The sequence below is a fragment of the Anneissia japonica genome, unplaced genomic scaffold (genome assembly GCF_011630105.1).
Source record: "Anneissia japonica isolate Jap-2015-1 unplaced genomic scaffold, ASM1163010v1 scaffold1770_len632688_cov154, whole genome shotgun sequence".
Classification (NCBI taxonomy): Eukaryota; Metazoa; Echinodermata; class Crinoidea; order Comatulida; family Comatulidae; genus Anneissia; species Anneissia japonica.
The window spans coordinates 450,791-470,340 of NW_022692996.1; the positions used below are offsets into that span (position 1 = coordinate 450,791).

At 34.9% G+C, this 19,550-nt stretch overlaps 1 protein-coding gene across 7 annotated transcripts in view; it reads left to right on the top strand.

Moving 5' to 3' along the window:
* LOC117100591 (dTDP-glucose 4,6-dehydratase-like) overlaps positions 1–15,579 on the top strand; it is a 32,416-nt gene extending 16,837 nt beyond the window's left edge. For 3 of the 7 annotated variants that reach the window (XM_033240372.1, XM_033240370.1, XM_033240369.1), the window contains exon 2: positions 13,079–15,579. In XM_033240372.1, the coding sequence (XP_033096263.1) occupies positions 13,088–14,197 (1,110 nt within the window). In that variant the 5' untranslated portion in view covers positions 13,079–13,087 and the 3' untranslated portion in view covers positions 14,198–15,579. Of the gene's footprint in view, positions 1–10,390; positions 10,575–13,078 lie in introns of those variants that run through there. The other 4 variants (XM_033240374.1, XM_033240375.1, XM_033240373.1 and 1 more) reach the window with 3 other exon arrangements.
* Positions 15,580–19,550: the final 3,971 nt, after the last annotated feature.

The window sequence follows — 19,550 nt, forward strand, 5'->3', positions numbered from 1 at the left end:
GATGATAAGATGGTGATTAAATTTGCAATGGCCCATGTGTCTAAGTAAATAACAAAAGGGGGGGGGGGAGGAGATTCTTATACTAAACCAGACATTATTAAACTATTACCATCATACTAATTAATAACGATTATTCTTAGATTAATATTATTACAACTTTCTGGAGAAATGCGAACAAATTACAAATCATACCTCATGAGATCGAAACCTTGTATCGTTCAATTCTCTGGCGGCATACTTCATGTCCTCTTCTCGTACAAACTCCACAACACCAGTTCCATCACGAAACACGTCTGCGAAACAAACATCACCAGCTTCACGCATATGATCCTTTAGGTCTTGCCAGCTACCGCTTGATGGAAGACCTAGGAGAATAATTCAAAATCCAGCATGTCAAATAAGAATTTGAAGGGTATCTGGCAAAGAAATTACGCACATCCTGTGTGAAAGCCAATGATTTGACTTTTTGTACAAATTCAGACATACAGACTGACTATTATAGACTACAGGTAAGATGTGTATAAGAGACAGTCTTTAAACATCCTGATTGTTTAATTTAAAACGGGGCCTTTTTTTTTTTAAAGCAGTGTGGATTCCACATTTCAGGCACCCTGTATCCAAATGATCCACACTTATTTGGATTATCTTTTTAATCCTCCCATGATTTGAGGTTTCCTTTACACAAATCCCAACTGATCCTCTTTCATGTGTTTTATGGCATCCTCAACATTCCTACAAGGGGTAAGATGATCCTTAATCCAAATCCTGAATGTATTGAGATTTCCTTGTTCCTGAATTTCCTTGTAATCCTAGTGGATAATTTGGTTAATCCTGATCCAAATGGGTCTCATCTTTCCCTTCAACAGGAGGATCCTTAAATATGGGGTTTGTGCCATTTGATTCCTTTGCAAATGATTCCCGAGGTGGTTAACAATAATGATTTCCTTAATCTCTGTTAATCCCTTTCTATATATCAAATGAAATCCTTTGCAGGTCCTTTTGGTCCTTTGTGTATGCCTGTCTCTTATACACATCTAGATGTGTATAAGAGACAGGTACTGTATGCCCTGCATTAGGTTTGTTTTTTTTTGCAACATGCAGGAACTGAACTTCAAATATGCAAATTATTGGAATTATTAACAATAATTATTCAAATAACTCTGTTGGGATTTGTTTCAGCTGTGTTTTTTTTTAAAATTATGCTGGTGAATATCAATGTAATAAACTTGAACTATTAAATAAACCACACAATTGCATAATTATTCTTAATAAATAAATTTGTTACTCAATATATCATTCTGTATTGTGTGTGTTGTGTACTAAATTCAAGTTTGTATTTAAATTAACTTTTTAACTACTTGCAATATAATATAAAGCAGTAATAAATTATTTAATTTTAATGGATATAGTACAGTATTATTGATATTATATAACAATATTATCTTATAAATCAATTCATGCCAACAAGGCCTCTGAGGTGACACTTTTTTATACCTCGTTTAGCAAACCGCCGCTCGCCAATAATGATTATTTCGAATAAAAATAACATTTTATTTTTGGCCAATTAGCACACCCACCGCCAAAAAAATAAAGAAAATTTCAGAAAAAAATTTCTTTATTTTTTTTTAGCCTTCAACTGCCTTGGAATCTCCAAAAATAAGACTTTCTTTCGAATTAATTTAAAATTTAAAGCATAATGGGTCCTAGACGGGTGCCTTGGGGGACACCGCAGGTGAGTTTTACATTATTAGATAGCACAGAATTGTATTTAACACTCTGAGTACGTTCCGAAAAAAAGCTCACTATCCAAAGTTTCTTCTCCGTCTGGATGTTTTTTGGCAAATAAGAAACAAAATTTTATTTTTTTTTTTCCCCGCCCTCCTTTGAGGATCTTTTTAAAGTTTGCGAAACAAAGTAAAAAAAAGTCTTGTATAAAGCACTTACCGTATATACTCGCGTATACGACAAGGCTTAAAATAAATTATGATAAAAAAAACGGGGTCTTATACACACGACGTACAAATTTAAAAATTTTTTAATCATGTTCGTCTTAACGTTTGTCAGTTACACACCAATTTACTACTGTAATGAAGCTATTAATTGTTGGTATGAACAGACACAATTTATAAATGGGGAAATAAGATTTTCATGCACATTGAAAAAAAAATTATGAATATTATTATTGTATTATTTGGCTGGATGCAGTATCAGGACCATAAGCAGAAAAAATGTGGAATTCCGACCATGAAATTATATGCCTGACATACAAAAATCGTACAAAAATCTCGAGGGTCGTCTTATACGTTGGTCGCCTTATTTTTTGGAAGCACACTGGAAACATCAAAGTTTGGATGCAGCCCTCAGTGTTAAATCAAAAAGTTCACTTTAGCCCTTCGACCAATTTCTTATGCCCACCCCCAAGGGTGGAAAAAAGTGCGCGACCGGCGGTCAGAACCATTGACTATTGCCCCGGAGGCATTTGAGGGTGGTTTTTTTAACATTTTGTTTTGTTACACATCACAAGCTAATGCATACCGATAATTAAATTTGATATTTTTGATTGCTCCAAACCACTAAATGTTCTACTGTTTATCTATATAGTGTCAAGATAACATTTGGTGTTGGAGGCATTTGATCAAGTAATTTTCATGGTCGGAGGCACAAAAAATATTTTTTCTAGGCATGCCCACCCCTCTGCTATGCCATCCTGGACCCCACTGATTGCATTACTGTAGGATAATCTTGCACAGTTATAAGAATTTTCTAAGGGACTAGCAGTATTGAAATAGTAATTCTGGTGATGAAATAATTCTGTGTATACCTGATGATCCTTGGTTAATTAGTACCTGCATATTTTTCAGTTATGTATTAAAGTATAATGTAGTGTTTCCTGATGCTGCATATACTCTTTGTCGTAGGACTCTAAAATCATTCATTATGTAGTCTGCAGGTGTACCTGCCAGTATTCTGTTTATTTGTTAATAGGATCACCAAGCTTTAATCAAATTTATATGCGAGGTACAGTAATACGTTTATTTCTATTTTCAATTTCATTAGCAGACTTGCTGAGGTTATGGAAAAAACGCTTACATAGGGGAAGACCACAATACCTCAGCCTCGCCATGATTGTGGCTGATGTGAGAAATTGTTAAGAATATGGCACATCTATCTAGATACCAGTATATACTGTACAGATGGGGGGTGGGGACCATTATGAAATATAGAAAACATGGTTTCATTAACTATTTTGGCTTACCCTTTTATACCTATTCATTTTGCTGTACTTCATACACAAGTACTGTTATTTTAGTATAGTAGTGATAATATGATGTTGGTGCAGTGCCTGCCAGTACTCTCCAACTTATGGGTCGCGACTCGTATTTGGGTCGCTAAAGTATTTCTCAGGGTTTTGAGATTGATTCTGACTTTAAAAAAAAAAAAAAACCTTGGTAAAGAGCATGCGGAAACATAGTGGAAAATACTTCTACAATGGACTCAACTTAAATGATACACCCAGGCATACAGTAGTACCTACGAACACCTAGAAATTATTGTCAACCCAAAACCTAGAATCAACTCTCATGGTTGCACTGTCGCCAGTTTCCCCAAGGAAGGTACTTAAAAATTAGGCAGTAATATACCTCACATCAACAACACGTACGAGTTAATAAACAAAATGTTTATAAGTGAATATAAGTTGCTTCTTTGCTTTTTGAGTTCGCTTGAGCCTTTTTACGAGTAAGTGGGGATGTACAAGCTCCTTTTTTTAAAATTCATATTTGCCAAATCAGTCAAAATTTGACATTGTTTTAAACATTTGAAAATTATGAGTAACAAATATTCTCCACAGTGGAGACCCAGCTGCCACCCTCCCACCTATTTTTTTTTTTTTTTTTTATAAAAAATGGAGGAAAAAAAATTGTATTCGTATTTAAGTCTGAAAGTGACATTTCCAGCCATCTAGAGGTACTGTAATCATGAATTTAACACCATATCTGTGAAAGTCCTTCCCGGACCCCCTCTAATTCGGATCACTGGATTGGTTATTCCTCCATATTATAAAAATGAACATTCAGCACACAATATTCAGTACTTTGTTTTAATTTTTTAGCGCTACTCTGTGTTCGACTTAGGTCTAAGAAATCAATACATAACATGCCAATATCATTTTGGTATGCCAATACTGTATATGCCTTGGGTCGCCACAGAATTTGCATTCTGAAAGTGGATCACCGCCTAAATAAAGTTGAGAAGCAGGGACCTACAGTAAACCTCTGGCATATTGATTTTAGGGCCATTTTACTGTAGCAAACTAAACACAACTTGCCAGCATTCATTGTGTGGGTTTTCTATGAATTGGATGACAAAAAAAAAAAATCCCAAAATTGTCCAGTCATCATGACTTGCTTATTGTGGATGTGCTGCCTCAACTCAAATGCATTCACTTAATTGGCAAGGGAGCCAGTTAGGCAGGGTGTTTTGAAGGTGGGGGGAGGGGGGAGCCAGTTAGGCAGGGTGTTTTGCCGAGCCTGCTATCAAAATGGATAGGAGGGAAGGGCTAGCATCACCATTAGTGGCATAACAAAGGGTCTGGAAGTCCTGTTGGAACATTTTGTATTTATTTTCCATCTTTATCTTATTTCAGTTCATGGTATTTGTATAGTATTAAAATTAAATAATCTAGTGAAAGAACAAGGGGGGACTTGTCCTTGTGTTACGTGGCAAAACAACGTAACTTGAAGTTTTCACTTTTGGAGAAAAAATAGAGTTAGAATTTGCATGTTTGCAACTTGCAATAAACTTTTGTTCCCTTTTGAAATTCTGCGGGATTGTATATCTGTGACATTGCGTTTATATGTACAATTTGAATTACCACTGTTTTTTATTGCAATGTTAGCGATATTTACAGATATGTTGTTTTGCTTTGGAAACATAACAGGCTCAGTATTGTGTTAACCCTTTCCAGTCGAATGGCATCGCTACGATGCCCTCTTCAACCATGCTTTATAGCAAGGGGCGTCATACGTACACGCTGAGCAAAATTAATCTCACTGATAAACAATTGTACTACATTCGGCTGGTGCATATGAACTTTTATTTAGAGACATAATTTCATAATTTAAGTACAAAAAAAAAAGTTAATAGAACATACTGAGCTGTTGCATCTTCTGGTTTCCCCCATCGTTGTATTTAGGTACACGCTACTGTACACAATGAGCCTACAACTTTGGATAACAGAGCTCCGCACGAGTGATTCAGCCCACATCTTTGTGTCTGAGTTAATGCATGAATTGTTTTATGGACCTTCTCAGGACTTTTTTCCTACCCAATATATCTAATTTTGCTGAGATTTCCGCTTGAACAATTTTGTGTAACTTTTGGTATTTGTGCATGTCATATCATGTTTCCATTGCAGGATTTATAATGTGTTGAGAAGTTCAGCCTTGGAAGAGAAGGCGGCAGACAGCCAGAGTTTTAGAAGTTATTTTTATTTTTTATTTTTATTTTTATATTTTTTGCTTTTTAAGCTGCTGGCACCTAGCTATTGTAGTCTTGCTTGATTTTGTATTGCCTTTTTTTTAATCATAATATAATTGAATGAAATGAATGTTTGGAAAATTTGAATTGTTCTTTTGTAAATTTTCTGTCAAATTAACAGTCGAATTTATCTTTTATTTTATTTGTAAATAATTGTTAGATAGGATGATTTATATGAAAGAATGGTGGTGGTGGTGGTGCTGTTCTTTATATTTGAAAAAGGAGACCTGCATACGAAAACGGAAAAACAGGACCATTTATATTTTACGCAGTCGAAAAAAAAAAAAAGGCCAAAGCAATGCTCTAATCAAAGTTTTATATTCTATTTTTCCTTCCCTCATGTTTTGTTTATCTCTTGGACATGAAATGTATATATATATATATATATATATATATATTTTTTTTTTTTTAACATTTTTAATTCCTATATTTCATTCCCATAGTACTACCATGTAGCAATAAAAAATGGTTCCCTGTAGATTTTTTATGTTTTTGATATAAAGTGACTATAATTAAAGGATGAATTGTAACGTCGGTTACCATGGAATCGCCCAAATGATTATAAAGCATATGATGTAATTAGAAAAAAAAAATATTGTAGCACTGAGTACCCATAATTGACTGACTAATTCACAATTGTTACAATATTTTCATGTATTAAATTATTAAAATTAAACTAGGAAAGAAATTAATACTTTATAGTTAACTTTTCCTAATAACTGTTGTTATTGGAGGGTAACCCAGATGTGTGCACTGTTTTACACTGGGCCGCCTATCAACACAGAAATAAAACTGCAGAAAACAATAGTGTAGATCTTGCTACATTTCAAAGGAGTAAAAGTAGGTATACATTATTTCAAGTAAAAAGCCTTCTAAAGTTATAGACACAGTGGCGTCGAGAGGGGGGCAGGGGGGTCGCTGCCTCGGGGCCGGGTCTACTGGGGGGCCCCCCAAGATGAACAATTTTCGGGATAAGAACAAAATCTCCATAGGGCCCGAGCCTAAGCCAGGATGAAAACTTTTGTTGTCAGATTTAGGAGGAGACTTAATTTGGGGAGCAGCCGAGTGGGGGTCCCAAGTGAAGTGGGGGCCCCATGTGAGGTGTTGCCCAGAGGCCCTTACTGGCTCTCGACACCACTGACTAGACATTGGGACATGATTAATTGATAGCAAGCTATATTTAATGATTTACCGTGACAATAATGTAAAGTTTGCTACAAATAGAAAAAAAATCCAAACACAGATGAGCATAATAGGTACATAAAAATAAAATGACAATAACATATACAATCCTTACGTGTACAATAAAAAAAAAAAGTCAACATAGGTACTGTAGGTACACAGAAGACTATACAAAAAATAAATAAATAAAACTTTTCTCTTGTTTACTATTATACCTGTTGCCGTTATAATGTGTTTCATGATGCAGTTGCTAGATCTAATATTCATATAACACTATGCTTAGGGATATTGAGGGATGAAAGTAGCAACATGAGGACGTAACTCAAAAAATATAGGCCTAAGTCATTACTACCTAAAAATGGAAAATTAGAATAACATTTGGGCATGATCCTCTAAAAGGCTAGGTAGGCATAACATCATACCTAGGCCAGCTTAGGTACAATAATAATAATAATAATAATTAATAAATAATAATAATAATAATAATTAATAAATAATAATAGTAATAATAATAATAATAATAATAATAATAATAATAATAATAATAAATAAATAATAAATAATAAGATTTGTAAAGTGCATAATACATAGGTCCCTAAAAAATGTCCAACAGAACACCTCCTTATATTTATAGTAATATAGCCTAGGCCCACAAACAATTGCATCTTCTTCAAAACTGTGTAAAATCAGAAGCAGAGTGGAGGGGGAGGGAAGAATAATCTCAGAATAGGTAGTAGCACATAACATTGATTTGCGTTGAAAATTTTTAAATTTAGTGGCAAATGCGTTTTTATTCCATTGTAACATTCTCTGGTTGATAAGTAATGCCTTGCTTTAATGGCTATCAGCAGAGGGGGTAAATGGTATTATATTGAATAGCTGACCAAAACCTTACCAAAAACAGTGATTAATATCATATCTTCTTAAGTACTTGGTCAAATTTTAACAGGAAAAACATGAAAATGTTCAAAATCTTGAAATACATTATTTGTAGCCCACTATATAATTAATTTATGCCATAACATTATAAAATAAATGTGCATCAGTCAAGGATTGCTTATGTGTTGGTGTGAAAATCTAAGAGATTAATCAACAGATAAAGGCTAATCCTTTTTTTCCATTTATCCATGGATCTTGACCTGCAATGTGGTGATTAATATATTAATCTGTTTACAAAATCATTTCTGTTTCAATCCAACAGTGTCAAAAATATGCGTTGACTGTGGGAGGTGTGAAGACCATTTGTCCAAATTGTGACAAGTTTGATTTAAGGGTTTTGCCAAATTGTATAAATAACATACAATATGGTAATATTATTATATTGTTATTTATATTAAATTAATAATATCAATATTGTGTACGGTATGATCAATAAATAACAATAGGAATATTCTTTTTATACCTGCCTTTTCCTCCTCCTTGTCCATTTCAGGATGAGTGAATATTGTGCCATGCCAGTGTTAAAATTGAGTTCAAATTGAGTTTGTGTTACAGTTAAATGCCGCCACAAAAATATTCCTGCTAAGTGTGAACATTAAAAAATAGATCATGCGGTTTTTTTGGACAAAGCTGATTAATAAACAAAAAAGATATTATTAATTATAATTTTTATCATATAATAAAAGCTAATTAATTCTAATTATGGTATGGCTTTGGTATTCACTTGTTTTTAATACTTGATGAGACATGATGCACATGGGCGTTCCACCAGCGGCATTTTAAAGGTTTTGTAAATGTGTGATAACTAGTCTGTCGTAATATTGAAAATTACGACTGGACATATCCGGACATAATATGGGAAATATACCTCGCGGCGCTTTAACAGTATAGCAAATTAAACAATACAGGCCAATATAATTTTTATCATATAATAAAAGCTAATTAATTATAATTATGGTATGGCCTTGGTATTTACTTGTTTTTAATACTTAATGAGACACGATGCACGTGGGCGTTCCACCAGCGGCATTTTAATGGTTTTTTTAATGTTGTGTGATAATTAGTCTGTCGTAATATTGAAAAGTACGACTGGACTTATCCCGACATAATATGGGAAATATACCTCGCGGCGCTTACAGTATAGCAAATTAAACAATACAGGCCGCCCCTACTACTGTATACTGTATTAGTAACAATTGTATTGGTGAGAGTCTGAATTTAATATACAGTACTGTATTGGAAACATTTTTATATGTAACACTTCTGTTATTTTTAACATTATTGCATTTATTGGTATATTAAACATTTAATATGAGCAATTTACTGTTCTCTTGGAAAATAAAGATTACTGATTACTGAACATGTGTAAATTACGTTTTATATGATGAATATATTCATGCTAGGGATCATTATGCCCCAAGTTTATGCAATCAAGAAACAGCATGACACACAAATCAAAAAGTGACTTACAGGGACGCCTTAGTCGTCTAAAAAAATGGACAACCCCTTTGTCTCTCAGGACAACCTAGTTTCTTAGTGGGTGGTTGTCCTAACAAGTCCACTTTACCTGAAATCCCTCATGCCTGTAAATGTTATATCATTTTCCTGTGTAGGCTTTTTCCCTTTAAAGTGTCATTACATAAAGAATTACGAGAATTATATTACAGTAGTACTTATGATACTGCTGTGTAAAATTGTATTAATTCAACAATTTACGAAATTTATTTTAATTAAAACAGTATGCTTTGATCTTTAGTTTACTATAGCTGTGTCACCTACTAGGGGTAATGTTTGATTGGTGAAACACTTTTGGTACTTGTGCATAAAGCTTGCAATTATTGATAATTGTTCATTCCTGATGATGACACAATTAATGTCGAAATATTAAATCCCAACACGACAGCGTGCATTTCGATAATTGGAGTATGTATTATACTATCTTATACATGTACTGTATGCATAAAAATGTGGTTGGAGAATTTGGATTTCAGTTTTTACTCGCCTCTCATCCAATCAATCAATTTATTTGGAAATATCACCTTAAGACCAGTGGCACACACAAAGGTGGTGCATCCAAATTGCAAAAAAATAAACAGATTTAAAACTAAGCATACAAAAAACATAATTTTGAAATATAATGTTCAACTTTATGTTAAAAAATATTCATGTAACTAATCCAACAAAATATTATAAACAAATATGACTGTTATTAAATGTAAATATAGTAAAACTTAAGGCTAGCAACTCTTACCAAAGAGTCACACAACCAAGGTAAATTATATGGTTGGGATTGACTTGTGAAAGTAAAGAATATGGCATCTCTACATGCCCGGAAGTAGCACCCTCACACTTTTGAAACATCGAGAGCAGCATGAATTGATTACAGTAATAAATCTATCCTACAGTACTCCCACTCAATAACACTATAAAGGTTTTAGAGGAGTTTCAAATTTTGTATCTACTAAACACTGAAGTACATGGGAATTAGTATTGAATAACAGATGGAGATGGTCAATACTATTATTCACTGTTTACAATGAGACCATTTCAGAGTGTCAATCAGTTTAGCAACTGACCACTAGAGCAGGACCAGGAATTAATGCATTTTTTTGGGACCTTGACAACAATATTCGATAGGCGTGGCTTAGTGGGGAGGTTCATTTGCTAAGAATCAATGACCATGAATTCTCTTGCTTTTCACGGGTGGATGATCAGTTGATATTTTTTAGTTCGATGCTGGACCTGCCCATGTCTCTGTTGCACTAATTTATTTTCCAAAAATATACTTGGTAGTAGTGTTACATAGTGTCTGCAAAGGACGTGTACATAAATACTGGAGTACATTTTGAACTGTTAAATCTTACATAGAACCTGTGCCTGTGCAGATTTTTTGTGATAATCCTTAACGTGGTGAAGTAAGACTTATTTATTATCTTGGTTAGACTCTGAAATCAGGTAGTGTGCTGTAATGTTAAAGATATACTGTTAATTTTGGTGCGCTAATATTAATACTAATATTATACAGAATAATATTAGTGTAGTATTAATATTATTAATACTAATATACTAATATTATTGTTTATAATATTAGTATTAATATTAATTCCAATACTTATACTGTAAATAAATTCACTATTTGAATTGCTTGTGAGAATAGATTTTTGATTTTGAATATACTTCCAAAGTTGAGTGCAACTGGATGAAGATCTTTTTGCTATTCATACTGTATTTTAGAAAAAAATTTGCTTTGCAGGTATTGTGAGAGTTTCTACTTTGCTTTCAATTTCTTTATTTTGCTGGAGGGCGTTGGGTGGCTATCCTTATTTGTGGTGTTCCTGGCTATATAAAAAAATGCATTAGTTATTTAAGTATTGTAGATAGGGTTTTGAGGAATTCTTTTGTACTTGTTTTGTTAATTGTATCGATTGTAATATGTAATTTAGTAATGACTACACGTTTTTTGGCTGAAGTAGAAGCTCAGTGGCTGATATAGATGGGGGTGTAAGGGGCGTAAGGGGCGTACGCCCACTCTATTTTTAGTTCCTATGCATGTAATGCAATAGAAACTATTGTAATCACTTTTCACTGTTTTCCCTGTGTGTAGTGTGTGTGTTCGTGTGTGTGTATACATTTATGAAAATGCGCATGCGTAAAAAAAAAAAAGTTTTCCGACATTTTGTTTTTCCTGGCGAAGTTTCTGCAGTGTTCAGTCAAGGCTCGCGCTAACCGATCGGAAAGTCGGCTTGGATGAAACTATTTTGGTTTTCCGGCAAAAAAAATATCAACTGCTGTAGGTTAGGCATTTTGAAGAAGGCCTAAAATAAAAAAAAGGTTTTAATACTTGCTGAAATACATTGTTTTTTCATTTAGATCTCCATTTTTCGCTAACTCCATGTGACGTTTTTTTTTTGTGGTATGAGTAGTCATATGAAGGTACTATATCCCCGACAGTTAACTATGCAGCAGTGTACCCTTTGAATGCAAACTGAAGACAAGTGAAGATATAAAGGCAGCCGACTGTCGGGTACAAAATCAATATCTAGCTAGGCGTTTCACAATGCACCGCGTGGGTCGCTTTTTTTGTTATGCGGTAGTAGTATACGTAGCAGAGTGACGGCAGCAAGTCTAGGCCTAGCCTAGATCGTGTACGTTCTTGATCATTGTGATGAAAACTTCGGGTGACAGACGTTCGGGCCCAACTGGTGTGGACAATCGGGCCCAAGCTATTTTCAAATAAATTGTAGTCTACTAGGCCACTGCCAGCTCCCCCACTCCTGATATCGTTTTAAACTACTGTAAAATGAAAATACTGTATACCTAGCTAGGCCTAGACCCTAGGCTTACGAAATCTTTTTAAAGAAATTTGCTAAAAATATTACTGTAATTTGCCTATCAAATTACATTACCAATGTGATCTAAAATCACTATTTTGGGCCATAAAGCCTCCCCCTGATTTTTTTCAACCACCACACAAGTTTGACCCAACCATATTTTCTAATTATGTCATTTATGATGACGTAATCAGAACATACTGTATGGTTGGTTAAGTCATGTATCATGCATAGGAACGTTGACGCCTGCAAGGCTCTGGTTTTGTAAAAAATTGTTTTGTAAACCTTATCAGAAAATTACCATGCTAAATTTCGCAGTTTCATCGAACTTGCCAGTACATACAGTATCTGCGTATGTAATAGTGAACGTGATGCTGCCTTGACATCGGTTGTTGGATCCCCATTTGATTCACATACAGCATACAGTTTTATTGTTATGTTTAACAATTTTTTAGCCTATTTTTAGCAGTTTAAATTATGTAACTTTATGTGTATATATATAGTTTTATAGTGTAGTGAATATTTTTATTTTTATATAATAATTTCTACTTTTTAAACAGTTTTGTATTTTTGTTTGTTGTTGGGCTATGAGGAGAGCCCCTCGATGGCAAGTCTTGCATTTGGGTAATCCTGCCACATACACTTTTTTTTAAATATTTGTTTATTTATTTATTTTTTTTTTCTTTATTCTGATATGAAACCAGCTAAATATATGATATGATATGATAAACGTCCACTTCCCGGGACCTTAAAAAGGATACTTGTAACTACCAAACAATATTCCTGATAACATAATTACAGTAATCTCCAAATATTGAATCCCGACATGTGTGTATTATACTATCTTATCTGAGATTAATCAGTGGACTTTATATAATTAAGTAAAAAATACTTAAAATACAATCTGTTTACTATGGGAAATTTTAAAAATAGGATTTAAAATTATATCTTAATAAAATCATAGAGAGTCTTGTAACCCACTAATATATTTTGCAGGCAAATTTTGGGTCATGACCCATAGTTTAAGAACGGCTGTTCTAGTCTAAAAATTCCACATAATTTACAAAACAAATTTTTATTTCCTTCAGATATCAATAATGAATGGTTATCATCAGAGCAAAATGAATGGGGCAATGAATGGACAAGGAAATGGTGAACACACATCAGAAAATGGTCATCATAACGGCAATAACAATGCAGAAAATGATCATGATGGTGGTCATAATGGTGAATACCACATCAAGAATGGTAAACACCATTTCAATGGTTGTCACGTTCTTGTAACTGGTGGAGCTGGGTACCTAGGCTCAACAATGGTTCCGATGTTGCTGGATGAAGGGTACAAAGTTACCATATATGAAATCTTTTTATGGGGAGCCGCTCCGATTTTGCCTATCGCATCGCATCCGAATCTTGATATCGTGCGTGGAGATGTATGTGATTCTGAGCGTTTGAAGGCAGTAATGAAAGACTGTGACGCGGTTATTCATCTTGCTGCGATTGTGGGTTATCCAGCGTGTGAGAAAGAGCCAGAGTTGGCTAAAAAGGTCAATGTAACCGGTACCGCTAATGTAGTTCGGCACCTGAAGCCGCATCAGAAACTGATCTACTCTTCCACAGGCTCTTGCTATGGAGCGGTAGAGGGAGTTTGCACTGAAGAAACGAATATAAGTCCGCTGACGCTCTATGGGAGCACCAAGGCTGAGGGTGAAAAACTTGCACGTTCTGTCGGGGGAGTGGCACTACGTTTAGCAACCGTATTTGGTGTCGCTCCACGGATGCGCCTAGACCTGTTGGTGAACGATTTAACACAAAAGGCGATCAACCTAAAGAAATTTGATCTCTACCAAGGAAGCTTTCGCCGCACGTTTCTTCATGTAAAGGATGCTGCAAGGTCGTTTCTTTTAGCTCTTAAAAACTACAAAACAATGAGTGGACAGGCGTACAACATCGGCGACGCCCACATGAACTTGACTAAAGCAGATGTTGCCCGGCTCATAAAGGGTGTCGTTCCTGAATGCATGATCACGATTTCAAACAAAGGTGAAGATAAAGACAAACGTGACTACGAGGTTTCCTATCAGAAAATTCAGAACCTTGGATTCACTGCGAGCATTTCAATTGAAGATGGAATTCAAGAATTACAAAAAATTATACCAAACCTTACCCAAAGAGAAATCTTAGCAGCTAGAAATATAAGTTTATAGAATGAAATATTTCAGTAAGAACTGTAACTTGCCAAACATAAATTATTTTGACATTCCTAAAAATATTTACAGTTAATAAAAAGAGAAATAATGCCTAATTGGTATTTAATAATAATGATGTAGCACATGCTGTGAAAATTGTTCATATTTTTGTATGTGGAAACCAAATAATTACTCTTCCTGATATATGTTAAGGCTAACTCGGGCAGCGTCATTGGATGCAGCCTGACGGGATTTTTCTTAGGTATTAGGTGGTCGTGAAAATATTTAAAAATGTTTGATAGCCTACTGCGTGACTCCCACCGATGTGGTATCATGACGGCTTTGAATCTGGGTGTAACTCACGCTGACACGACGCAATGATAAATTTGGGCAGCATTGTACGCCCCCGACTGAGTTGCCTTTTAGAGGGGTTTTGAGCCAATAATAAATTAATCATTCATCATGAACATGTTTTCGATTAACTACAAGGTGGATAAACAAGTCATTTTTGTTATTAGATACTCCACTCAGTTGCATGCCAAGCATTGAAGATTTCCCAACAAGGGTAGATTTACTGAGTGGATTGCATGATAAACTACAGATTGGAGTAGAGCTTGTATTTGCAGGTTTAAATCTGGTAAAAAAAAGCCAAGCACTTTTTTTTTCCTGACAATTATTCTTTTCCTTTCGCGTTAGCGGTTTGTTGAATGCAATTTTTGGCTGCCATCTCACTTCTTTACCTGAACGGCTTATTTGGTTTTTTTTTTACATTTTATTTATTTATTTATTTTATTTTGGTTTTTTGATATGATGAAGGTGGTCTTCAAATATTCTAGCATTACCATTATTTGTCCCCTCCCTTAATTTATAGATAATGAAAGTGGCAGACATACCATAGTTCTAGGTTGAATAGTTTGGTGGTTAATATTCTTGCCTTCCAATCCTGGGTTCAATTCCTGTCAGTGTTGCAGGATTTTTTTTCTCACAACCAAAACAACTCCACTCCCTAAACCTGATATTGAGATTTAGTTTGTATCGTGTGCATATTGCCATGTGAAAGGGATTGTCACCTACAAGTAGGACAGGGATATAATTCGCTATTGATAATCCTTGGTGCATGTGTTGTGTGCCTAAATAATGAATAAAAATATTTGCAAGTTATATACTTGGCTGTTGGATGTTGATAGAAAAATTTAAAAAAAATCAAAATATTGGGATTCATAAGGATTGGATTAGGTTTGAAATTTAACCACACCATTAATGTTGTGTTACAGGGTTATGTTGTAAACACAGGGTAATAATTGTTTTTTTTTTTTTTTTTTTTTTTTTTGTTTAATTGGTACACGTGGAGTTTAGCTATGGTATTTGATGAAATAAAGATACACATTATTCTGGATATATTTGATGTTGTGGATAAGATTTTAAATGCTGTTGTTTCGTTTTACACATTGTTAATAACAATGATGAAATAATGATTATATTGATGATGACTACATTGATGATGTTGGTGAAAAGATGGTAGTGGTGGTGACGACCACGTTGATACAGAAATTATATGATCTGTTTTATTACAAGTTAAAATTGTAAACCGTAGGCCTTTCTGGAATTTATATAATATTGACTGACTGACTTTATCAGAGACTGCACAACCTTCAGTACCTGCCGTTAGCCTGCACTGACAGTACCCGCGATCAAGATATCCCCTATTTCCATCGAATGCAATCCTTTTCTGCCGCGAACTAGTTCGGCCGCTATGTAGAGTACTTTAACGGGGTGGCACTAGGATTTGACTGACAACGGGTTGGCACCAGGATTTTACTGACGGCTGTTCTGATGTTTCCGATGAGAACGTAAAGTGGGCGTAGTCGGCCGTCGTTTAAAATTCCTCAAAAGTGAAACTAAAAATGACAATAATTTAGGGGTTTCAAAGGCATATTCGAATTTAGAGTCTTAAAATATGGAAAAAAAATACGTGTATAATCCATCTGCCCTTAATCTTCCCTGGCCAGTACCTGTCCTCTTGGTGAATGACTAACATGTTCCAACTGATCTTGTGGTTAATGGCTTTGGCCATCAGAAAACTTAATGTTACCATGACAGGAAATAAACCTAGGACCCTCTGAGATTGGAAGGCAAGCCTCTTGACTTACAATATATACAGCTACACTCCAAAACGCCGTAAATTCACGAATTGAAGCCCAATGGGCTTAATTTCGAAATGAAGCCCATCTCGAACTGAAGCCCCCCTCTTTAGTTTGCAAAATGAGACCCGAAAAGAAGCCCATAGGCTTTTTTTCAAGGTAGCATAGGCTTCTTTTCGTGATAGTACAGTCCATACACTACATGAATTTAAAAAAATAAAATAAATTGAAAGCAAACTTATTTCGAAATTAATTATGTCGAAATATTGTCATAATTAATGTCAAAATTTTGAATCCCAACACGATGGCGTGTATTTCAATACTTGGAGTATGTATTAAACAAACTTAGTTTCAGTAGTTTTGGTGACTTAATGCCAGTTAAATACACTCCATGATAGATTGATGTTACAGTGGCCTTAATTATTGTTTTATAGTACAATTTCACAAAATTTACAGCATTCATTTTGAAAAGAATTCTCTCCTCTTTACTTCGCAAAAGTAGCACCGAAAACGGCCCGAAAAGAAGCCCATCCAAAGTTCGCATTAAAAAAAAAAAAAAAAAAAAAAAAAAAAAAAAAAAAAAAAAAGTCCATGAAAGAGGTGGTGTTTTACAATTCAATAAAAAATACCCTAATTAAGACACCTTTCGTCACTTCAAAGGAATAAATTAACTAAATGTGGGAGTAATTAAATATAGGCTCTTTCATTGGTTTCTTCACTTTTCAAATATTTTGTTAATGATTGACAAGTGACACAGTGGCGGCTCTAGGATATATTTTTGGTCCGACTGCCCGACGAGCTTTGGACGATGGGGGTGGGAGGAGGGGCTTGACCAGACGGATGGGGAGGGGGACTTAAACCCCCACTGGCGCTGCCACTGAAATGACATCAATGTTATAATATACGGTAGATGAGACTAGCGTAGCTCAGTCGGCTAAATTGATGGTATCCACTATGTCTGGGCTGAACCGCGGAGATCATTCACATCTTTTAGTCACTGGTTCAGTTCCATTCACTTATGTGTTTCAGCCAGAAGACTGAATACAAGTTACGATAACACGCTGTTGTTTGGATGATGTATTTATGCCTTTGGTCCAATATGCAGCTGCGTAGCTAGGTGAGAACGGGCACCAGTGCAGGACTAATTACCGGGCACTTTGAAGCGTCAACCGCATACATGCCAACATTTGGATATTTAAATAAAACCCGGAGAATTCGGCGCTAAGTACCACCAAGGGGTTTGGCCCGTGGGGGAGCAGTCTCTTGTCATTTCATTTCATTTTATTCTGCATTATCCAAATCTAAGCCATTTGACTTAGCAAGGTCTCCTTATTGGGATATTTGAAATAAAGTAATATATTGTATACAGTATTTTCTTTTTATGTATAGGCCTACTTAATAATTTCAAAAATTATCTTTAAAAGACCCCTTAGAAGTCGGGAAAACCCATTTCCGGCCACCTAGGAATCAAAATTTTTCCCCGGAGCCCTCTTTCTTTTGGGTACTTTTGGGAAAAATTTGAACCCCCTTGCTTTAAATCCTGGATCCGCCCCTGCAAAAAAATTGAAAGAAAATCTAAATATTGAGGTTTTTTCCGTCGTTTTATTTATAAATAAAGACAATACAATCAATATATTAGTACGCCTAGGACCTATGCAATTTCATTGTAAATCGGGAGACCATGTGGATTCAGGGGCCCGCTGGCCGTTTTTTTCTTCAAAAATATTAAGTTGGAAATTATTTTTATTTATTATTTTATGCCAAACTATGAATGAGCCCTCAATAGCCCCCCTGGCCCCAGTGCTTTGCACTGCCCATCCCTACCACTGGTCCCATGTAAAGTATGTAGTTCCCCCAACCCCTTACTGGATCCGCGCCTGCTAGAGGAGACAAGCGTTTAATTTAATGTCCATATTGTGCAACAAGTTCGATTGGAATTTAGCGTCAAAGTGGTATATTATGCTTACATAAAAAATAATATTTCATCTCATCTCTGTTTCCCAACTAACATCCCCTGTCTGCTTTGCTTGCTGAATAAATATGATTTCCTGCCAATATATTGATCTCACTTCCTTGGTAAAATTTAGGCCGCTTTTGTGCAAACTGCACCGCAAAAAGCGGTTGTTTCGTTGCGTGAGGACATTGAATCGATTTGGTGTTTATCTGGACAAACAGATTAGTAAACAATCAAGCTATTATTGATTAGGCCTATAATTTCTATTAAATAATAGTCATTGATTGACTTGAACTATTCAACTTTAAGTACCTATTGGGGTATACTTAATATTGTACTTTCTATATTGTAGGCAATTTTCCTTTAGTATTGAAAATACAAAACACTTTTTAGAGACAGCTAAATGTAAAGTTCTAACCCTCCAATTTAATTCTTGGTATTATGCCTATTACCAATGTTTATCTTGTAAACTATTTTTTTAAATTTAACTTTCCTGTTCAAGCTGCATAAGTAACTTTTGGTTTTTTTAAAAATTGATATTGATTTTTTTTTTATGGAGGGCCTCTTCAAGTCGGCATTGCTGTTATGGTCACACTCGTTAAACAAGTTGATTAAAATATGTAAAAAGAAAAATACTGGTATTGGCCAAGCAAATATGATTCACTTGGATCAGTCGCGTTTTGGTGGATATAGAGTAATGCCTAATCTTTCCAATATGCCATACATTATTAGTCTATCGTTCCTTCTGTTTTTTTGTTTTCTTTTTTAATAGAAAATGCATCTGAAGTTCCGCCCACCAAATATGATGGTACCGTTACACATTCGAAATATTTTCACAATGTCCAGATATTGATTGTCTAAAGAGGTGTTAAAGTCTAAATTGTGACGACTTCGGTTGAATGATTTGGCCAAAACAATCTGATCAATACATAACAACTATAATATAGGAAACCTCTGTATTTCTCAACTAACTTTTCCTCTCGGCTCCCAGGATTGTCTAAATTGGTGTAGTGATGTACTTGCTTATACATTGATTGATTTAACACAAAAAGCATGCAAGATGAAGAAATCATGCTGAATCTGCTCTGTTACAAGTAGGCCTACTCACTGAAAGAGTAAGCAAGATGTTGAGATATTTCTATCAGGGGAGTGGGCATGGATCTTGAGGAATATCCAACATAACATTACTTGTAATTTCATCCTATACACGAATAATAATATATCAACATGGATTTTCAACATTGTTTACAGATATAAATAAAATACACCTGCGGTT